Raw genomic sequence first — 24137 nt, forward strand, 5'->3', positions numbered from 1 at the left:
AGTTAAAGTTAAATATGATTTCCCATGATGTAGGTAAAAAAAAATAAAGGCGACTCGGTAGCAACTCTTATTTTGATCGCATAGTGTCCTGAATGAATAAGGTGTAGTTTGGGGACATATTTTATTTATTAGAGAATGTGGCTGACATTATCAAATGAGACATGAAATAGTTTTTTTACTCAGCATTGTAAATGTCTACGCTACCTTTTCGCAAAAACTCCGGCCTTTAATAACTGATATTTTCGGGTTACGGTGATCTTCCTTCCAAAAACACTTCCTTAACTTCAATGTTTTGCGATATTCCAAGATCATCAGGTTTTAGTTTGCATTAGATTGACGGTTTGAATTTCGTTAGTAATTTTTTTCTGACATGACTGTCATTTAAGAAACCAGTGTCGCCGTTAATTGTTGTGTGCCATTTGCGGTTTATTACATTTTTCATTTTGAACAATTTTTAGAGTTGATGCACTAAAATATGTAAGAAACGTGATAGATCTTTGTCAAGTCAGGAGTTGTGTGTGTGATGCTGATGACGGTGGAATAGGGTTTATCAAAAACGGCTTTCAATGCGTGATGCTTTAATTAAACACGTATATTACACCATAATTATTACATTTTGTAGTTTAGAGGATAATGGCAAAGAAAAAAGAACAAAAATATTAAGAAACAATAACATAATTAATAATAGTAGGTTGCAGGAAAATGTTGACAATATTTATAAACTTGATTCTATTGATCAATATTTGTCAGTATTGCAATAACCGTCTGAGCACTCCCTACAGTGGTTGGCTCTTGGGTGCATATTCCTGTGTTCATAACATTGCCTGTCAGAACAATGTCTTATCGCTTGCTGTACGCTCTTTCCGTTTCTTGTAGTAGCTAAAAAGAGGTAGATGATATTGGTGTATTAGATAACATAACATTAAGTACTTACTTCTAAAATAAAATATGCATCTTGCATGTGGCCAAAGGAAAGTAGCACGGCATGAATGAGTTTCGGTAATATTAATGAAGTGACGACAGTTGTTGAAGGCTTCAGGGTTGTCGTCGGAGTAAACATTGCAATAATAGCAGTCTGCGTATTGGGAACCTACGATTCGATACGTTTAAGGCAATCTAATTTAATACTCGTAGTTTTGAAAGTGATACTTTTTAATCAAGCAAATAGGTAAGTGAAAAACAGGCACTTTGAAAACGTGTTGAGGTACACGAAATTTTTTGCATAGTGATCCTTAATAACATGTAATTAAATGAAAACAATAGGTACTTTACCTACCCATGTATGGGTCCGGAAACCTGCAGCAGAACGCGAGTTACGAATAGTAGTGTTTCCCACCGTGTTTCCCGTAAAATTTTTTCTAATTTTGACATTTAAAGTGATACTTTTCATCACCGAAATATTTGACTTATCACACCTGGTTGCGAAAAGTAAGGCATTTAACAACGTCAACGAGTTTAAAAAAAGTGTCACTTTAATTGTTTAGAAAAAATAATATATATCTAAAGGTATTCGACGTGTTTCAAAAAACGTATTTCCATATACCTAGCAACAAATACTTTGCGTTTACGTAAAAGTGTTAGGTAGTATTTCCACCAAAGTGGATGACAAAACCATTTTTTTGCGTAGTGACCTACTCAAAATAATTTCCAGAACCATTATTACAGAACGTTATTAGCGAGGTTATTAGTTCTTTCTGAACTGGTATACCGATGTGCGTTGTCTCGTTTCCCTGACAAAATTGGCACATTGGACACAGCGGTAGCATTAAACAAAGCTTGAGTACAATAGTATACCGACCTACTAACACCGTTCGTCAATCTCGGAAATACGACTTTAAAGACCTACTAACATTCGTTTACAATAAAGATGACATTTACATCACTAGTTTGTAAACCAATTTCTTTATGAAATTGTTGCCATCTCTTTCTCTCTGAAGTGTTGGCATGTGTTAGAAAATGACAAACGCGATTGAAATTTGTTCACAAGTTAGTAACGTAAAGCTCATCTTTGGAGCCAACGACTGTATACGTCAATACCTTAGAACAGATGACGATTCACTTTAAATAAACGGGTTTGCAAGTGCCCGCAAAATTCCTATAAAGAAATTACACAATTTATGAGTTTGTGAGTGAAAAGGTAAAAAGATCATCGTGTTTCATTCCTTCGAAATCCCTGACTACAGGAACGCTGGAGGCGGGCTGCTCAGGCTTGCCAGAGCCTCTTCAGCCAGAGAACGGGAATGTAAGGATAGGTAAAGTTAGGGATGGGAATGGAAGGAAAGGAGTTTAGGGTGCTGAGGGGGAGGGTACTGCTCCAGCATTCGTCTCGTTATTATTATTATTTAATTCATCCGAACCAAAGTTATTCTGTGCGAAGCCGGTCGATGTACGATTCCATCCATTTGATAAGAGAATTGATAAGAAACGCAAACCATCAAAGTAGGCCCCTAGCAATCATCGCACTGGACCAAAAGTCAGCTTTTGACAATATAGCTCATAATTACTTGTTCCACGTACTGGCAAAAATGAACTTTGGAGTGAGGTTTATAAAAGCGATTGGGTTGATGTATAGCGACAACACAGTGAGTCATGTGAGATTAGGACCCTTATTGACAAGTTCAATAAGATTTGACTCTGGAATCAGAACAAGGCATTCGTCTCGTAGATTTCAACGTGAAGCTACGTATGCCTGATAATACAGGCCATTTGTTCTCAAACGGGCATCTAGCGGGAAAGTTGTGGGGTAGTTTTGATTTCTTTGATTCTATATGTTTTTTGGGGTGCTGAATCCGAATCTGAGGTTTGCCAACAACATTTCTTGACGCAACATTGAAAAAAAACACAAAAGAAGTTGAAAAAGATATTTTTTTTGCAGTTTTGTGCTTACAACTTGAAAACTATCAACTTTTCGAAAATAACCTTCCTATTCAAAATGAAAGTACATAAAATTTCATACAGACCCCACTATTTAGTTTTTTTCCTCGATGAACCGTTCGGGCTCGAGCGCCAGTTGAAAATTGGGGTATATCAGCTGTATCCGCAAATACTCATCTTTTATTATTATTTTATTATTATTCTGTGCACATATAAATCCGTACTTTTCATTGTCTACCGGTCTCCTCAAAAGATTTTATAACTGTTCCGTCTGGTATAAAACTCTCCCACTCCTTCACAGATGAGCCAAGGCCCATTACGTCACCGTGTACCTGCGTTTGCAGTCTGGAGACCCTTCCTCCCATTCACATACATACACACCCTCACAAAGTTACACAGATGGACGGACGGACAGTCCAAAATCATGAACTCGCTTTTTGTCGCTGGTTAACATGTAAATAGAAAAGAAATAAATCGGGTTCAGTTGTTAGCAGACAAATTTAAGCTGGGGTAATTGCGTTACCCCACTCCGAGGAGTACGTGATTCTTCAGAACACCGGAGCAAGAGGGATAATGCCGTTGAATAGGAAATTTATATACCCCCTTTTGCCATTTGAATTTTTGAATTAATAATGACCACAGCGCCAATTTCCCAAATTCAACAATAATTATCCAAACATGCTAAGGTAGGGTTTTGTGATTTCTTTATCTGGTTCGGAAGAGAGTGGGAATAGTTTTAGATGGCACAATATAAGTATTATATATTATAAATAATATAATAATATGATATAGTGTTGTTCGTTAGAAATTAACTTTTCATACAATTCTGGACTACAATAAACACCTTGAATGTTATAAAAATGAGAAAAAACCACCCTTACATATGAAATTCAAATAATAGTCGGTAAATGCAAGGAATTCACTTATTGACAACGCTTAATATTAATTTAGGGTTTTAGTGCGAAAAAACTATGTTTTGTGGAGATAGCCGAAATACGCCAATTTTCAACTGGCGCTTGAGCCCGAACGGTTTATCGAGGAAAAAAACTAAATAGTGGGGTCTGTAGGAAATTTTATGTACTTTAATTTTGAATAGGAAGGTTATTTTCGAAAAGTTGATAGTTTTCAAGTTGTAAGTACAACACTGCCAAAAAAATATCTTTTTCAACTTCTTTTGTATTTTTTTCAATGTTGCGTCATGAAATTTTGTTAGCAAACCTCAGATTCGGATTCAGCACCCCAAAAAACATATAGAATCAAAGAAATCAAAACTACCCCACAACTTTCCTAGTAAAAATACAATTTAACTGGATTATGAGGAAAACCCTCGTTCGTGCATAACATCATAAAAGTGTCGTTACGTACCTGAGACAACACCTACACACACCAGACCAACAGAAACCAGTAAAAGTTTAAAATACATATCTTCAAAATGATGATAATACTCGTCTATGAGGCAGCCTGCACACGCATTTATACCTACACCTCAAGAGCTTTAATAGATTAGATAAATCTTAAAATAGTTAGTGATTATCTGCTCATCTTATAATTATTGCGAAGCCCAATACTGGTTGGCCCGTATTCTACTAATTTATTACCGTATGATTTCTTTTTTTCCCAAATCGTCATGAAACCTTAATTTGCATGCCTACTTTATGTCAGGCAATTTTAGTTTCCATGACAGTGGGCCCTGCAGTGGGCGGTAACACTTTAGTCTTTAAGCTGGTATTATAGAATATTGTCACCTAACGCCGGTGTTGTTAAAAGGCATGTGAATTTGCCATTTTCGAATCGCTTCTAGAACCTTTTCAACTCTTAAGACTATTTATTTCAAAATTTCAACCAAATCGGTTGGGTAGTATCTTTCTGAACCTTGTTTACAAGAATCATGCCGCACGCACATACACCCATCCATACAGACATTTTTTAAAAAGCACATTTTTGGAATCCTGGGACCTTGGAACGTAAAGATCCGGTGAAAGCTCAAAATCGAAACTTGTATTTATTTCCACAATCTTCTAATTTTTATTGATGAGGTTAATACTCGAAAAGCTGAAGGAGAGTTACTGAAAGACTCAGGCCATTCGTTTCTCAAGTTTCTGTTTCAGAATAAAAAATATGCTTTACAAATAGGATTGCGCGAGCAGTGAGAGTAAAGGCGTGTAGGTACATTTTCATCCTTATATTCCATTAATTAGAATTCGAAATGCAAAACATAAAAAATTTGCATACATACATAGGTACATACGGACTGGTAAACAACTATTATCTCTCTTATCTATTGCCAAGGAAAAGGCCATCTCCATTTTAGATATTTATTGCGAATTTGAATCTATTAATCTCCCTACTCATATCTCAAGTGATTTATTGTGGTTTTCTATCACATCGTCGTAAACAACTTTGTTATGTAACAAACAATGAACACTCTGACTAAATCCACGCAAAGCACCACGTGTATATTATTATAAGCAACCGATTTAGTTCTGGTGAAAACCATGGTAATTCGTTGCACGTTTAATCATCTGCAGCTTTTAAGACCAATCTTTGTTCACTGCGACCTGATTGGCAGATTGTTACCACTAGCACCCATGGTGTACCACATGGATCCATCTTAGGACCTCTCTTACATAGGTATATTCTACTAAAATTATGACAGTAAGGCTTCAATTTAAAGTAGTCAGACCGCGTTCGGCTGAAGTCAAGCGATGTACTCGGCCTACCTATTACTTACGGTAAAAGTCCACAAAAAAAATTTTATGAAGGAAACATAATTAGAAATACGGTACGAGTGGTAGGTATTTTGTACCTCAGCCCAATGCAAACGTCATACATAATTTTTAAAAAGGTATATACAGTAGTCAACTTGACTTGACTAGTCTCCCTACTTCTCGACCCTGTTTCAAACCTTTGCACACTAAACTGTTGACGACACACCGTGACTAAATATTTCCAGTGTAAGCGGTAAATCCTAAACGAATATATTTATTTTTAATCAAAACGTATGCGAGACGTAGGTAAAAGCCGGGAAACTGATTAATTTGGCGTTTTACGTGGAGTCGGTGTAGTGGATTTGGTTTTGCGATGTTGGTGCCAGAGATCCCCAGCCACTATCTTGATCTCGAGCCGGTCAGTGTGTCAAGACGTGTGCACTGTGCAGGTCTTTATAAATATCGCTGGTTTTGGTGTTCCTTCTGAAAGACACCATGCCTTTTGTGAAGGAAGGAGAAAATTGTCCTAGCTCAGTTACTGCGACACACTAAGCGTCGTGAGGAAGAGGCCCGGTCAAAGATTTAAAAGCGTGCTGCATAGCGCGCCGCCAGAACAGACGCCGCGCCGGCGGCCAATATCTTCCTTATTTCATCATGAACATGTACTTTTCCGTGCATATATAGATTCGTCAAAAAATTTCGCTTCTATTGAGATTATGAGATCCATCTCATTTAAGTCTTGATACAAAAACCTTCACTAGCTCAGGAAAACCCAGTCTTTCTATAAGAGCCCATGTTAAAATATCCTGTTTTTACTCTCAAATCTCTCAGAAACGGCACATAGGAACACTTTTTTTCTTTTGGCAATTGAAAAGTGCGTCTCTCAGAGAATGAGTGACCAAATTTTCACCAACTTCTTGTTACTTTTACCTAGGCGCTCTAACTACTTTAATGTTTTTCAATAAACGGATATTATTATTATTATCTTCGTTTTTTACTCACTCATGGTGGTATGCTTCACATGAGACGGGTCTTAACCAAGTCATCATGTGGTAATGTGTGGCGTTTAGTGTCATTGGTTGAGAAACTGTCTGACCATATTTGCCGTGTTTAGTAATATGGCCTTCTGTATGTTTGTGTGTATTATTATTATTATTATTATATTTATTACACCCATCGAGATACAAATGAAATATAAACCGTCACCCTACACAGTATTCAACATTAACTTAAGTTACACAAATTGTACGAGTAAGTAGGTATATGTATGTTTGTCTACTCCACTAAGGTCCACTTTTTAGATCACAGCACATAATTTTCCTCCCAACATTCGCCCCATGTTAAAACCTTGTCTTTATTTAGTGAGCAGAACACGTTATTGATGCCCCACCACGCGACGAATTTTTCGATAGAGTCTTTCGATCTGTACCATGCGAGTTCCGTGATTATTCTTTTCTTGATTCGGGTAGTAAATATGTCTTTAAAGTTTGGTGTGCGTTTGTCGTTTTCTATGTCTTTAATTGTAATATTGTAAATGGTACTTTTTGCAAAAGATATTAGAAAATTTGCTAAGACTTCGGTTTCCTTTTTTCCTCTTATTCCGCTAATGACCATGGAAAGTGTGGTTGTCCTAGGATAGAGAAGAGCGTCACAAGTTCGTCGAACCAACTGCCAAATTCCTTGGACCTGTGGGCATTTTATTACCATATGCATCGCGTCGCATCTGGGTTTCAAGCAATAGTGGCATGCGTCAGTAGCCTTTAGCTTGGCATGATGTAAAAAAATCGGATCTGCTAGCCGGTTCTTGGCAAACCTCCATGCGACGTCCGATGATTGTCCAGACGTGAGGGTGTTGAAGAAAGAGCTCCAGTACGTTGTACTTCCCGTCCAATAGTTATACGAAACGTAGTTGTCTGGCAGTTTAAAATACGATGTTGTTAGTTGATGTTGAAGTAGTCTCCTGGTAGTGTCATTTAGATGGTACTCCTTGTCGAGGTAAGTAAATGTGAATTCACCCATTTCGGTACTATGGCTTTGGTCTGACGACCATTCATCTATTGTACCTTTAATCCTACGATACTGGTTTATAAGATCGTCTTGGAGACGAATCGAGCAAGATGACAGTCGAGATCTTATAACATTTTCTTCTAACCATATGCCCATATTTTTAAAGTCCTTGACTGTTACGAACCCCTTTGTATGCCAGTGGCTTGCGAAAAGCGGTGGAACGGTACGTGAAACCAATCGAGAATCTATTGTTGGAACATTAATTAGATCGATTTTGTCAACTGACACAGAGGACTTTTGCATCACATCGATTACATCTACAACTAGTTGTGATAGTTCCCTTTGGTATTCTGTTATTCAGAAAAAACCACTGCCAAGTTAAGCCCAACGAATCGGCTAGCTTTAAGCTATACTCTAAAACAGCTTTCCAAGGTGGGTCTGCGCTCCTATCGACGAATTTCTTGGCAAACCTAATTCGCATACTGCTGACTTTAGATGGAATGTGAATCATACCAAGCCCTCCCTTGCTGATCGGCAAACATAGGTGTTGTTGGGTGGTCCAATGCTTTCTTTTCCAAAAGAAGTCGACGATTTTTGTTTGTAGGCTGAGTTGTTGCTGCAGTGTGATGGGTATGCACTGCAACGTGTGCCATAGTTTCGGAACCACGTACTGGTTTAATACCATTTTCTTTCCTGTTGTGGATAAGGAGGGTAACATACGCTTCCATTTGGACAGTGTATCTAACGACGTTGCCATAGAATTGAAAGCGTATAACGAATCTTCGGATTGATCATTAGATAAGCTGATTCCCAATACCTTTATTCTATTGGACCATTCAATACCGAGTGGTGTGTCCGTTCTCCCTTTCCAAGATCCTCCCCAAAACCCTTTACATTTTGTTAAATTTAGCTCCGATCCCGAATTGTCAGCGTACATTTTATAACAGACCTTAAGTGACCGGAAATCTTCGTCTTGTGAGGTAAATACTGAGACGCCATCCGCGTACGCACTTAGTGTTAAGTGGACTTTGGGTGAGGTGGGGAGTGTGAATCCTTTAAGGTATTTTCTGGTTAAGGCTAGGAATGGCTCAATAGAAATTGTAAACAGTGGCCCTGACAGGGGGCAGCCTTGTCTTACACCGGTTTCAAATTTAATAGAACTTGTTAAAGCAGCGCCCAGTCTTGCGTGACTTTGCATATAAAAGCTTAACCGCCTTAATGAAGAACGCTCCTACATTGATTTTCTCAAGTACTAAAAATAAGTATTTGTGTGAGATCTTATCGAACGCTGACTTTTGATCTAAGTTGATAATCGCTAGTGGAACATTTTGTTGAGTTGCATGTTGTATTAATTCTCGTTGCAAATGAATAGAGTCATACATAGAGCGATTTGTCACCGAATAGCTTTGGTCTGGATGAATTATCTTCGTAAGTACTGTTGTTAGTCTTATGGACAAAACTTTTGCGAGTATCTTATAATCCGTGCACAATAAGGAAACAGGTCGCCAGTTTCTTAAGTCTAATAGGTCTCCTTTCTTGGGCATTAACGAAATGACTGCTTTCCTCATGGAGTGTGGTAGAGTACCATATTTAATTGACTCTTGAATCATACGCAGAAACTGAGATTTGATTATATCCCAGAATTGCAAATAAAATCGAACCGTTAACCCATCAATACCGGGTGCACTTTTTTTGTTTAAACTATGAAGTGCATCTGCTAGCGCGTCTATTGTAAATGGCTGTTCCAACGAGTTTTTTTCTTCTTCCGACAGTACCCAGAGTTCGTTGAAAAGTGGACTAGAGTGACTTGGGTCAACTCCTTTATCTCTGTATAATTCGCGGAAGTGATCACCTACTATTTGACAGAGACTAGATGGATCTTCGATTAGATTCCCATTGTGATTAAGAGCGTTAAGTGGTTTAAAGCAACTATTTAATCTTTTATTGATGGTCGGGCGATCTGCTTGTACTAGGCTGTCGTATTTTGCTCTCGTTAGCTTATACTCACTTATTCTCTGGTAAGCATCTTTGACTTTTTTTAGCGCCATATGTGTGTCTTCACTCTCGGATAAATTGCGGTTAGAAATCTCGTGTACTTTTTTCTGAAGATATTTGATGTCAGTAAATCTGTTCTGTTTATTCTGCCTTAAATAGAGAATAACAATGTATTTTATCTTCATCTTCAAGTCTTCCCAATCTGACGTAGCCAGAGATCTCTTGGTAGTGTTTCCGGCGGTATACTGGGCAACGCTGGAAGTTAAGAAATTGCTCATCACTTCTACAAACCGCTTATCATCCAATAGCCGATCGTCAAATTTCCAATACGGGGGTTGGTAGGTAATCTTTGAGGCAGCAAAACTCGCGGCAACTGCTAAGTGGTCTGAAAATGAGCAACGCACCACTGCTGTCTTTAATGATGATCATAAATTATTAGAGCAGTACAATCGATCTAGACGAGATGCGGTGGGGGGGGGGGGTTGTCCGAGAATAGTACGTAAACCCAGATTTCCCTTTATTGAAGATACGCCAGCAATCTGATAGATCTGCACCTCTCATGATCTGACATACTTTCTTTGATATTTGCAGATGTCTTTCGAATGATCCATGTCGGTCGTGTGCTGGATCCTCTGTGCAGTTAAAATCTCCTCCGAGCACTATCTTGCAGTTATCTTGTAAAGAGACTAGACATGAGTCTATCGCAGTTAAGGCATTTGCGCCGTCCTGAATATTATGGGGAATGTACACATTAATGATCTCCTAATTATCTATTCCTACAGAAAAAGATAATTTCTGAGCATAGGATCCCTCAATAATGATATGATCTTTAACTTGTATTTTTAGGTTATTCCGAGCCCCTATTAATGTTCCGCTGTAGTTGCTTATATGCGGGTTGACATAAAACTTATATGTGCAGTGCATTAGTGTGACGGGTAACTGTGAGAGGTTTGATTCTTGAACTAAAATTATATCCGGTGTGTTGACTTTTAGAAAGGTGAGCAATTCCATACATTTGTAATCGCTTCTGAGGCTCCTACAATTTAGTGTGATGATTTTTAAAACGGATGCGGCCATTATTAAAAAGTTAATGATTGGATACTTTCGGATGACTGACTACGCGCAGGTGATGAATCCTCTACGGGAGATGTGGGTCGTCCCTCCGCATGTAGGTCTCTTTTTAGCGCATTTTTGCAAAAAATTTTTTTTGTAAAAAGTAGCTTTTAATCTCACTTTGGCTGAGACCCTGCTGGACTGGCTGGCTGGCTGGCTGCTGGCTGGCTGGCTGGCTGGCTGGCTGGCTGGCAGCAAATGTGGGCGCGTAGAAGAACTCTTGTAGAAAGGCAACGGGAGTACGTGTATCTACAGGGCCGTGAAATTTGTCAACCTTAGGGACATGGCTACATGATGTGGGGTTGGCGACATCTGGGCGTCATCCTCGAGGGTAGTATACTAACGTGAAGGTTTTTCAGTTTTTTCCTATCTTCTACTACAGTTTTGGTCCGATTCTTTTGAAATTGGTGTCGTCGGAAAGATGTTGTAAACGCGCATAACTCCTGCGTGGCGGAATTTTGTTTTTTGTCATAGGGGCGAAATTAACGACCTTTTGCGAGGCGGCGCGCGCGTCTTCGAGAAGTAGTCAGGCGCCTTTTACCTTCCGTTGCGAACTCACGCGGTTTAACGTTTCGTGAATCTCGAATCGCTGTCTCTCTTTCTCGTGTCGCCAATAGAAGTGAANGGTACCGTCAACGGGAATGTGGTAGCCCCCGACACGATCTTCCTGATGGTGGACTCAAATCTTCAAACGCGAATTGCGGGTGAACGGGACGTCGGAAGTGGGTACCGTAAAAGGGAATGTGGTAGCCCGCGACACGATCTCACTGATGGTGGAGTAAAATCTTCAATCGCGAATTGCGGGTGAACGGGACGTCGGAAGGGGGTACCGTCAAAGGAAATGTGGTAGCACCCGACACGATCTTCCTGATGGTGGAGTCAAATCTTCAAACGCGAATTGCGGGTGAACGGGACGTCGGAAGTGGGTACCGTAAAAGGGAATGTGGTAGCACGCGACACGATCTCACTGATGGTGGAGTCAAATCTTCAAACGCGAATTGCGGGTGAACGGGACGTCGGAAGTGGGTACCGTAAAAGGGAATGTGGTAGCCCCCGACACGATCTTCCTGATGGTGGAGTGAAATCTTCAAACGCGAATTGCGGGTGAACCGAACGTCGGAAGTGGGTACCGTCAAAGGGAATGTGGTAGCCCCCGACACGATCTTCCTGATGGTGGAGTCAAATCTTCAAACACGAATTGCGGGTAAACGGGACGTCGAAAGGGGGTACCGTCAAAGGGAATGTGGTAGCCCCGACACGATCTTCCTGATGGTGGAGTCAAATCTTCAAACGCGAATTGCGGGTGAACGGAACGTCGGAAGTGGGTACCGTCAAAGGGAATGTGGTAGCCCCCGACACGATCTTACTGCGATGGTGGAGTCAAATCTTCAAAAGCGAATTGCGGGTGCACGCGGAAAGTGGGAAGCGGTTAGTTAATGTAGTAGCCTTCGACAAGATCTGTTATTGATGGTTGAGTCGAAAGTGGCTAATAGAATACTGATCTGCCACACAAAAATGCGCTGAAGTCCCTTCGATCTCAAACGAGGACTTTGATAATTTTTATGTACCTAATCAACCTTTTGCAGCGCTCCTTGGTTGCTCTGTGCGACATAAGTGGAACAACTTGTTTTATTATGTCAAGTACACCATCAACGTCCTCCGTGTATTTCCTCGTGATCTCAAGTGGATTGCTACATCCCTTCACAGTGTTTAAAAAATCTGAAAAGGTAGCATAGTCTATCGTTAAATTTTTGCCTTCCCTCCAAACTCCTTGTATTTCGTCATATTTTTCTCTGCGTAACGTTGTCTCAACCTTTCGTTTTTTTGTTGTAACCTTGGATGCAGAGCGTTCCCTGGGTTTGGCGAAATCTTGAGTGCCGGTGATCCTGGAATTTTCGTTTGTCTCTTGACTGTCAGGTTCGCCATCATCAGTCCATATCTCTCCAAAATGCTGTAGTGTATCTGCTCTGATTGTTACTTCAGTTCGAGTTGAAGTCGTTTCCGTGGGAGGGTGAGGCCTCTTGTTATTGTTATGGGTGTCTATTACTAATTCTCCACCCATTTCAGTCTCTATGTGTGTACACTTAGATGCAATATGACCGAATCCATTGCATCTGTAACATTTTACTTTATCATCGGATAGGAATATTCTGTACTCTTCATCGTCGTAAGTAATCACTATCGATGCCGGTAAAAATGTGTGCTGAGTTGTAGTGCTTGTAAGTGATGTGTAAATGTTTTTGTTGTGAGTCCTGTAACTGAGAGTACGACCGGTACTATTGTTACTTGTTCTTGCTTCCAGAGTTCTTTGAGTTCTATTGCTAGTGGAGTATACTTTATGATCTTTTCTTGCTCTTTGTGTATGAGATTAGCGTCGTTTGGGATGGCTATGTCTATTAACTGTGTTGTGTGTGCGGTTTTATTAATTAGTGTAATGTCCGGTCTGTTATGTGCGATTGTCTTGTCCGTATGTAATGTCCTGTCCCAGTATAATTTGTATTCGTTGTTTTCTATGTAGTATGTTTAACGGTGTATACTTGTAGTATGGTGTGCGTGTTTGAATCAGTTGGTGTTTTAGTGCGAGTTCTTGGTGTATGATTTTTGCTGCTGTGTTGTCTCTATTCGTGTAGTCGGTGCCTGCAATTACTTTACACCCTCCTGTAATATGTTCAATTGTTTCTTGATATGCATGGCATTTTCTACATTTATCTGTGTCGATAAGTTCTTTTATGATGTACTTTCTGTAATTTCTTGTTGCTATTACTCTGTCTTGTATTGCCATAATAAAGGCTTCTGTTTCGGGAAATAATTTCCCCGCTGTTAACCAGGAGTACGTTAGTGTTTTGTCAATATGAATGTCTTGTACTAGTGCAAAGTGTTGACCGTGCAGTATTTTTTCTGACCACTTGATCTTTTTTTGTTCTGATGTTGTTATGTCAAGTGTCTCGTCTACGTTTTCTTGTGTTAGGTTGTTATTATGGTCGGTGTTTCTTGTGAGAACTCAGGTCTAGCCTGGTTAACTAATCGCACGGATTAAAATCTACCAGTGTAATTTTGTTTTAAGTATACTGCGTACTCTTTGTAAGGTATTGTGTAATAAGGTTTGTTTTATACCTCGTAATGTTTAAATGTGGTGTGTTTTGCCTTGAAAACCCAAGAAATCTTATAAGTTTCATTCTCGTCTCATGGAATTTATTAAATTACGCCTGTTCTAGCTCATATCTAAAAGTTCTCTTTTACCAGCTGTGATGTTGTTGTGTTTTTAACATTTAATCGATTCCAAAGTCCATTTTGATGTCACGAGATGAATGAGATGTTTTCCGGTAATGTGTAGAAGGTGGATTAAGTTTTATGCTTGTTGGAGGTAATAATTTAAGATCGTCCATGTAAAAACACGGTGTGTTATGTTGTGATGTATTTCGTGGTTGTGTTTAATATTGTAGCCCCAAAGTTAGTAGTGTTTAACAAATATGGAGCAAGACAAAACCAGAAGCGGACTTAAAAATCGCCTTGAAAAATTGCCTCTTTTATTTTGTATTGGGTCGGTAATAAGTTTTGTGTCGTTTAGTGTAAGTGTTAACCTGTGTTCCACATGACATTATGTTAATTGAAGGGATTGTGTAATATTTGTTGCTGACCTTGTTATATTGAGAGTAACTTGTTGTAACCAAGAGTGTGGTACTGAATCGAATGCTTTTTTGTAATCAATGTATGCAGTGGTATGTTTCGTTTGTTATGTCTGGATTGTTTCAAGTATAACAGAGTTTGCCTGCTTGTACAGCCTCTGGGAATACTTGGTAGCACCCTTTTTGTTCTTCGTATAAAATGTTGTTATCAGTACAGTGTTTGGGTATATTTTGTTTGTAATGCATGATGTTAGAGGATTTTTGTAATATTGTGGAAAGGCATGTAATTGGTCCCTATATTTAGATGGGTCTTGTGTAATTGTGTCTTTTTGGAAAGCATATAAGTGATACTTTGTGTAAAAGAATGCAGGAGTGCGATCTGGTGAATTAAGAGTCAGTAAATTTGTGCAAGGTAAGAGTGAGTGGGTAGGTAAAAGATTTCGCCACCAAAAGTTGTGAAATGTTATGCAATGCTGGAACTTTTCCAGTTATGTTACGTGTTAATAGTTTTGAATTGATGTCCTGTTGTAGTGATATTTGTGTTATTCATAGGGGTAATGTACAGTGCGTGTGGTTTCTGTGGTAAAATCCACGGGCGTGGTGGATTGGTGTTTAATGTCTTTGGTGCCATAAGTCAAGACAGTAATTGCTGGAGTGGAGTGTAGCGATGGTGGAATGAGTTTTTCAATTGTGCTGTTTTGTGTTAGTGATCTGTAAAATAGTTTTTTCGTTATGTTTAAATTATGTGTTATGGCGGCTTTCTGTTCTGCAAGTTTCCCTATAGATAGGGCGTTTTAAAAACGGTTTGTGTATACTTGATAGTTTTTTTGTGTGAGTGTATTTCTATGTTCGTTATAGCAAAGATCATACTACACTAGATAGACGCGCTGGTATAAATTTTAAGACTCTCATAAATTCGTCACCGCCAAATAAGTTCGACTGCGTCCTCCAGCGGCTATGTTTTTAATGAGAATAGTCAAACAAACCTGGCGGGGTAAGAAGACGCGCGAAATGGCAAAGCCAACAAGTTTATTTTTAGAATAAAGGGCTATTGTATTGGGATATGGGGGTGTCATTCCTAAGCGAAACCTTGTGTGGGTGTTTATAGATGTTTTTATCTGGTTACCTTACTGTAAATTAAATACCGAATATTCACATCTTGTTTTAAATTAAATTTTTTTATCGTACACAACGAAGTTGAGGTAAAGCTTAGTGCCTCGTGTTTCCGTCTGTCCCGTTCCCGTCCGTCCCATCCGTTTCATCGAGATCTCGGCCCCTGGGCCACCTAGAGAACTTTCCGGTTTCGCATAATTGATAAGCCGTTATGGTCTATATTTGCCCATTTTCGATGCAGTTTCGTAATTTTCAATATTTTGCGCAGACTGCGAATGCCAACATTCATATTTAATGGAGATATTTCTTTGAAATTTTAACCAAAGACGATTCCTAGTTCCCGAGCTCACTTTAAGCTGGACACAATTTTATTATGTTAGGAGGCTAAGCGGGATATCTCGTTTATCCCAATCAAATAAAAGTGCTTAAATTATAAAAATGCTAATTAAGATAAATCTGTGGCTTACAATGAAATATGCCTGGATAAGTAGGTGCATATTATCACAGACTTTATAGATTATTAAAATCTGTGGATATTATAATACCTATTTGAAGATTTGCTAAAGTATCGTAAGATACGTGAAATAAAGTTTTTCAGAATTATGCTAAGAAAAAAAGACGCTTTTGCAAATTATTAATTTAATTCGAAATAATGGGAAAATGTAATTGGTTAGCGGCTGGTTAAAAAAAAGCAAAGGGAATATTGTGGTACAACTTTCAAAATTATTTCTTTCTTGTAACGTCCTGACTGTAATAGAATCTACCTCGTACTTGAAATGACGCCCCACTTACAAATGTAATTTTATCCCAATTGGATAGTGAGGAGTTGGTTCAGTAGGTCAATGTTTTATGTGTCTCGTGTTTTAGACAATAATCACTCTTTGTCTTTATGAATATGATTCGAACTCGTAAAGGAAGACGGCTTCCGATGAATCAGTTACGCTGCTTACTTTGAAAACCCCCTAATAAAATATTTTTAATTGGAACTAACGTTAAACGCGAAACAACTCTTTTGCATATACGCTGGCTATCTAGTGCAGTAATGGATCTTTTGGTTATAGTTTGTATTTTTGTTCTCGTGTGGTGGTGATTGTTTTAGTTTTTGTAGTTATGTATTGTACTTGTCGTGTTTAGTTTTGAAGAACGAGTTCCTTGTATGTATTGTGTAAAATCCGACCCAAGTCACGTCTGAATGTCATCGCATGCGATTTATCAGGCGGCTTTTCCCAGGCGCGGGGTGAGCGTTTTTTTGTTGTGTGCTGTTGTTTGTTTATTGCGATTCTTTGCCACCGTTTAATCTAGAACTGCAACCGCACCGGCAATACACAACAAAAGTGTAGTTGATGTAAGCTTGTGTTATCGTTATGTAATTTGGTAAAATGTGGTCATTTAAATGTTTTGTGAAAAGTGTGCGTAATTTTGTAAAGTGTGGACTTTGTTTTAGGTATTCGTGGTCCCTTTGTGTGGGTCAGTGTTTGAGAACTTCTAAATATGCAATTGTCGAATTCTTTTTGAAGGGATGTGAGTGTTTTGGTTCGTGTGATTATTTGTATCTATCGATGGCTGCAGTGTCGCAAGTGTCCTCTGTATTTAGAGTTGTTTAGACGGATGTATTATCTTGTACGGTGAAGTGTGTTGTGTTTGTGTTTTGAGTAGTGCTTCAAATTATTAATTATGTTAGGACGATTGCGGGAAGTTCTGACCAGATTTAGAGAAGACGGCCTTAAGCTGAAGAAGGCAAAATGTGTATTCAACGTACATGAAATCGAATTCCTAGATCATTCGAGCACCGGCCCCAAGTAATGTTACGGAACTGCAAGCCTTCTTGGGATTGGTCAATTTCTATGGGCCATTCCTCGAATCGAAAGCAACAATAGCGGAGCCACTGCATAAGTTACTGCATAAAAATGTAACATTTAGATGGGGAAGAGACGAAGCACAGGCATTTGGGCGTGTTAAGTCGCTATTAACGAAAAAACCCATTTTATGCCATTACCATGAAGGTAGGAAACTAATCTTAACCGTAGATGCGAGTTCGTTTGGAGTAGGCATGGTTCTCAGTCAGCCGCAGGAAAACGGAAGGGAGGCGCCCATCGCATTCCATAGCCGTACGTTGTCAAAGCCGGAAAGAAACTTTGCCCAGGTGGATAAAGAAGCGTTAGCCATCATGGTGGGAGTTACGAAATTCCACAACTACATATTCGGACGGAAGGTTGAAATTCGAACAGACCATAAGCCCTTGCTGGGAATCCTGGGAGAGAATAAGCATTGCCCAAACGAAATATCGCCTCGCATGCTGCGCTGGAGGTACAATTTGAGCGCATACGATTACAATTTGGTCCATGTAGCGGGTAAGAAAATTCCACATGCTGATGCCTTGTGTAGGCTTCCGCTACCGACAACTCGAGAAGATGTTCCGAGATGCGCGGATGTCCTGATGTTTGAGTGTGTGGAAGAATCTCCAGTATCTGCCCAAGATGTAGCTAGACAAACTGCTAAGGATCCCGTCTTAGCTCGTGTAAGAGATTTTGCATTAAGTGGATGGCCCACATCGCTAAGGGACCTGCAATCTGATATTAAGCCATACTGGACGCGGCGGAATGATATCACGTCGTATAGGAATTGCCTGTTGACTGGAACCCGTGTCATTATTCCGCCGGGAGAGAGAAAAAGGATTCTGCAGGTGTTGCACGAGGCTCACCCAGGGATCATTCGCATGAAGGCGCTGGCAAGAAGTTATGTATGGTGGCCAGGAGTGGACTCGGACATCGAGGATTTTGTTGCCAAATGCGAAATATGCCAGCAACACAGACATATGCCACCCAAGGCTCCCATTCACCCTTGGGAGTTCGCAAGGGAACCATGGCAGCGCATTCACGTGGACCATGCCGGCCCAGTGAACGGGAACTATTTTCTCCTGGTTGTTGACTCGTACAGCAAGTGGTTAGAGATGAGACGAGTCCCTTCCCTTTCATCGACAACCACCATCCAAGTATTACGGGAGATATTTGCGACACATGGGCTGCCGGACGTCATAGTCAGCGATAACGGCACAGCATTCACGTCTGAAGAATTCAAGCTTTTCGCTAAGAAGAATGGATGCCGAGCAGTGAATGTGGCCCCGTATAAGCCATCATCAAATGGGCAGGCAGAGAGGATGGTGCAATTTGCGAAAGACTCGCTGAAGAAGATGGGCAAAGGGGACGTGGAGACCAGGATCTCTCGATTCTTATTGGCCCAACACGCGACGCCGTGCACAACAACAGGACAATCACCTGCCGAATTATTGATGGGCCGGAGGATCACCACTGCACTGGATCGCATTAAACCCAGCTTGACCACGGAGATGGATCAGAAAAGGGACCAGTTGTTAGGGACAGAAGTGCGAAGCTTCAAGGAAGGACAACATGTAGGTGTTCGTAGTTACGTGCCGGGAGACAAGTGGATTCCAGCCCAGGTTGTGCAGAAAACAGGACCAGTGTCATACAAAGTACAGACTCCGGAGGGGAAGTTGTTGCATCGGCACAGCAACCAAATGGTTACACGTCCCATCGAACAAGAAGTCCCCGGGATAGAAACATCTTCAGAAACAGATGAAGACGAACAAGAAGCCATTCCGGAACGGGCAGAGCAACCTATGGCATCGCCAGAAGGTTCTCTTAGAGCGAAACTCCCATCACCAGAAGGAGGAACCACGCCACGTCCCAGCACACCACGGCCTGAGCGGAATCGCCGACCACCAAGGCACTTACAAGACTATGAGTGTGCGTACGTAAAGGGGGAGGAGTGTTGTGTACGCACGGGAGACGCTGGCCGGTACGCCACTGGACAGGAGTGGCAGAGACGCTAGAATAAGTGAGGTTGTGTTCGAGCATGACCATGTATTGTTTGAGGAATTCTCGTGTATCTTTTTGAGTTATTAAAGTAGCATATTTATAACATTTGTGTTTGGTGCAATAGTTTTATATCTGTAAGTCCTCTACCTCCTTCCGAACGAGGAAGGTAAAGTCGTATAGTAGAGGAGTGAGGGTGATGTATATGGTGTTTTGTTAATAGTGTACGTGTGTTTCTCTGTATTTGTTCTAAATCTGTATTTGTCCAACGTATAATCCCAAAAGAGTATGTAAGCACTGGTGTGGCATAAGTGTTAATAGCCTTGATTGTATTTCTACCGTGTAATTGTGTTTTAAGTATACTGCGTACTCTTTGTAGGTATTGTGTAATAAGTGTTTGTTTTATACTCGTATGTTTAATGTGTGTGTTTTGCTGAAAACCAAGATACTTATAAGTTTCATTTTCGTCCATGGAATTTATTAAATTACCCTGTTCTAGCTCATAATCTAAAAGTTCTCTTTTACCAGCTGTGATGTGTTGTGTTTTACATTTATCGATTCCAAAGTCCATTTGTATGTCACGTGAGAATGTTTCGGTAATGTGTAGAAGGTGATTAAGTTTTATGCTTGTGGAAGAGTATAATTTAAGATCGTCCATGTAAAACAGGTGTGTAATGTTGTGATGTATTTCGTGGTTGTGTTTAATATTGTACCCAAAGTTAGTAGTGTTTAACAAATATGGAGCAAGACAAAACCAGAGCGGACTTAAAGAATCGCCTTGAAAAATTCCTCTTTTAATTTGTATTGGGTCGGTAATAAGTTTTGTGTCGTTTAGTGTAAGTGTTAACGTAGTGTTCCAACATGACATTATGTAATTGAGGAATTGTGTAATATTGTTGCTGACCTTGTATATTGAAGTACTTGTTGTAACCAAGAGTGTGGTACTGAATCGAATGCTTTTTTGTAATCAATGTATGCAGTGTGTATGTTTCGTTTGTTATGTCTGGATTGTTCAAGTATAACAGAGTTGCTCTTTACAGCCTCTGGAATACTTGGTACACCCTTTTTGTTCTTCGTATAAAATGTTGTTATCAGTACAGTGTTGGTATATTTTGTTTGTAATGCATGATGTAAGGATTTTGTATATTGTAGGAAGGCATGTAATTGGTCTATATTTAGATGGGTCTTGTGTATTGTTGTCTTTTGGGAGCATATAAGTGATACCTTGTGTAAAGAATGCAGGAGTGCGATCTGGTGAATTAAGAAGTTCAGTAAATTGTTGTGCAAGGTAAGAGTGAGTGTAGGTAAAAGATTTCCACCAAAAGTTGTGAATGTTATCAATGCCTGGACTTTTCCAGTTATGTAAGTGATTAATAGTTTGAATGATGTCTGTTGTAGTGATATTTGTGTTATTCATAGGGGTAATGTATTCAGTGCGTGTGGTTTCTGTGGTAATCCACGGGGCGTGTGGATTGTGTTTAATGTCTTTGGTCCATAAGTCAGACCAGTATTGCTGGAGTGAGTGTAGAGATGGTGGAATGAGTTTTTCATTAGTGCTGTTTTGTGTTAGTGATCTGTAAAATAGTTTTTCGTTATGTTTAAATTGTGTGTTATGGCGCTTTCTGTCTGCAGTTTCCCTATAGCGTTTTAAACGGTTTGTGTATATTGATAGTTTTTGTGTGAGTGTATTTCTATGTTCGTTATAGCAAAGATCATACTACACTAGATAGACAGCGCTGTATAAATTTTAGACTCTCATAATTCGTCCCGCCAAATAAGTCGACTGCGTCCTCCAGCGGCTATGTTTTTATGAGAATAGTACAAACAACCTGGCGGGGTAAGAAGACGCGCGAAATGGCAAAGCACAGTTATTTTTAGAATAAAGGGCTATTGTATGGGATATCGGTGTCATTCCTAAGCGCAACCTTGTGTGGGTGTTATAGATGTTTTTATCTGGTTACCTTACTGTAAATTAAAATACCGAATATTCACATCTTGTTTTAAATTAAAATTTTTATCGTAACACAACGAAGTTGAGGTAAAGCTTATGTGCTCGTGTTTCCGTCTGTCCGTCCGTCCGTCCATCCGTTCCATCGAGATCTCGGCCCCTGGGCCACCTAGAGACTTCGGGTTTTCGCTAATTGATAGCCGTTATGGTCTATATTTGCCCATTTCGATCAGTTTCGTATTTTCCATATTTTGCGCAGACTGCGCAATGCCAACTTTCATATTTATGGAGATATTTCTTTGAAATTTTAACCACAGACGCTTCTAGTTCCGACTCACTTTAGCTGGACACACTTTTATTATGTAGGAGGCTAAGCGGGATATCTCGTTTATCCCAATCATAAAATGCTTAATTATAACAAATCTAAATTAGATAAATCTGTGCTTACAATGTAAATATGCCTGGATAAGTAGGTGCATATTATCACAGATTTATAGTATATTTAAATCTGTGATATTATACCTATTTGAAGATTTGCTAAAGTATCGTAGATACGTGAAACTAAAAGTTTTCAGAAATTATGCTAAGAAAAAAGACGCTTTTGCAATTATTAATTTAATTCGAAAATATGGAAAATGTATTGGTTAGCGCTGGTTAAAAAAAAGCAAAGGGAATATTGTGTACAACTTTCAAATTATTTCTTTCATTGTAACGTCCTGACTGTAATAGAATCTACCTCGTCTTGAATGACGCCACGCCCACTTACAAATGTAATTTCATCCCAATGATAGTGACGAGTGTTCAGTAGGTCATGTTTATGTGTCTCGTGTTTAGACAATAATCAATCACTCTTTGTATTTATGATATGATTCGAACTCGTACGAAGACGGCTTCGGATGAATCAGTTACGCTCTTAACTTTGAAAGCCCCCTATAAATATTTTTATGGAACTAACTTAAACGCGAAACAACTCTTGCATATACGCTGGCTATCTAGTGCAGTATGATCTTTGGTTATAGTTTGTATTTTGTTCTCGTGTGGTGTGATTGTTTAGTTTTGTAGTTATGTATTGTACTTGTCGTGTTAGTTTTGAAGAACGAGTTCCTTGTATGTATTGTGTAATCCGACCCAAGTCACGTCTGATGTCATCGATGCGATTTATCAGGCGCTTTTCCCAGGCCGGGGGTGAGCGTTTTTTTGTTGTGTGCTGTTGTTTGTTTATTGCGATTCTTGCACCGTTACATCTAGAAACTGCAACCGCACCGCAATACACAACAAAGTGTAGTTGATGTAAGCTTGTGTTATCGTTAATGTAATTTGGTAAAATGTGGTCATTTAATGTTTGTGAAAGTGTGCGTAATTTTGTAGTGTGACTTTGTTTAGGTATTCGTGGTCTTTGTGTTGGGTCAGTGTTTGAGAATTCTAATAATGCATTGTCGAATTCTTTTTGAAGGGATGTGAGTGTTTGGTTCGTGTGATTATTTGTATCTATCGATGGCTGCAGTGTCGCAAGTGTCTGTATTTCAGAGTTGTTTAGAACGGATGTATTATCTTGTACGGTGAGTGTGTTGTTTGTGTTGAGTAGTGCTTCAATTATTATTATTATTATGGTCGGTGTTTCTTGTGAGAACTCAGGTCTAGCCTGGTTAACTAATCGCACGGATTAAAATCAAGTAACGATTAGTGTCTGTGTCTGTGTCTGGTGAAGTTATGTAGGGTCCTTAAAAAAAAAATAAAAAAAATAAACAAATAAAAAAAAAATAAAAATCACACACGTACATTGGACATCTAGGGATAATGTAATTCGTACTTACCAACATACCTATTGATGGGCACAATAGCCAACGCTATCAGGAAAGAGGAAAACAAAACAAAACAAAAAAAAATCATTATAATAATTCCTGTAATTTTATTAAAATGGAGTTTATTGTGTAAGTGTTTCTTTGGCTTTGCGTTTGGGTTGAATACGAGTGGGTTGTGATAACGTGGTGTGTTTCTGTGAAGAAGGAGTTTTGTGTTTTTTAATTGTATTTATGGTGTTTCTTTGTTCCTGAGGTCGTATTTGTGAGGTTGCTTGGGTTTTTGGTGGAGATATTGCAGTATTTTGCGAGCCTGTGGTGCTGTTAAGGTTTTTGCGTTTCGGTTGTATACGAGTGGGTTGTTTCTGAGAAGAAGGAGTATTGTGTTTTTTAACTGTGCTAGGGCGTGTAACTTTATTGGATGGACCTGTCTTTGTAGTACATGTTGCGTTACTTGTGTTTATGGTGTTTTTTTGTTCTTGAGGTTGTATTTGTGAGGTTGCTTGGGTTATTGATGGAGATATTACAGTATTTTGTGAGCTAGTAGTGCTGTATAGGTTTTTGCGTTTGGGTTGAATACGAGTGGGTTGTGATAACGTGGTGTGCTTCGGTGAAGAAGGAGTTATGTGTTTTTTAATTGTGCTAGGGCGTGTAACTTTGTTGGGTGGACCTGTCTTTGTAGTGCATGTTGCGTTACTTGTATTTATGATGTTTCTTTGTTCTTGAGGTTGTATTTGTGAAGTTGCTTGGGTTTTTGGTGGAGATAGTTTAGTATGTTGTGAGCCTGTAGTTCTGTTAAGGTTTTTGCGTTTCGGTTGAATACGAGTGGGTTGTGAAAATGTGGTGTGTTTCTGTGAAGAAGGAGTTTTGTGTTTTTTAAATGTGCTAGGGCGTGTAACTTTATTGGATGGACCTGTCTTTGTAGTACATGTTGCGTTACTTGTGTTTATGGTGTTTCTTTGTTCTTGAGGTTGTATTTGTGAGGTTGCTTGGGTTATTGATGGAGATATTACAGTATTTTGTGAGCTAGTCGTGCTGTATAGGTTTTTGCGTTTGGGTTGAATACGAGTGGGTTGTGATAACGTGGTGTGCTTTGGTGAAGAAGGAGTTATGTGTTTTTA

At 39.4% G+C, this 24137-nt stretch overlaps 1 protein-coding gene and 1 long non-coding RNA gene across 2 annotated transcripts; one reads left to right on the forward strand and one right to left on the reverse strand.

The window, feature by feature from the left end:
- Positions 1-561: 561 nt before the first annotated feature.
- On the reverse strand, positions 562-4369 carry LOC116179306. The gene is made up of 3 exons (XR_004146991.1): positions 4240-4369; positions 935-1090; positions 562-879 (listed from the first exon to the last, which is right to left on the reverse strand). It is a non-coding gene; the product is annotated as an uncharacterized LOC116179306 (long non-coding RNA).
- Positions 4370-17486: 13117 nt separating this feature from the next.
- On the forward strand, positions 17487-19286 carry LOC116179561 (uncharacterized protein K02A2.6-like). Its single transcript, XM_031499359.1, has one exon. The coding sequence runs from the start codon at positions 17487-17489 to the stop codon at positions 19284-19286; it is 1800 nt and encodes a 599-aa protein (XP_031355219.1).
- The last annotated feature ends 4851 nt before the right edge of the window (positions 19287-24137 follow it).

The sequence above is a fragment of the Photinus pyralis genome, unplaced genomic scaffold (genome assembly GCF_008802855.1).
Source record: "Photinus pyralis isolate 1611_PpyrPB1 unplaced genomic scaffold, Ppyr1.3 Ppyr1.4_LG8, whole genome shotgun sequence".
In the NCBI taxonomy this organism is placed as follows: Eukaryota; Metazoa; Arthropoda; class Insecta; order Coleoptera; family Lampyridae; genus Photinus; species Photinus pyralis.

Bases quoted from the DNA above. Each gene is read 5' to 3' on its own strand.
- LOC116179561 (XM_031499359.1), top strand. From the start codon at position 17,487: ATGGTTCTCAGTCAGCCGCAGGAAAACGGAAGGGAGGCGCCCATCGCA.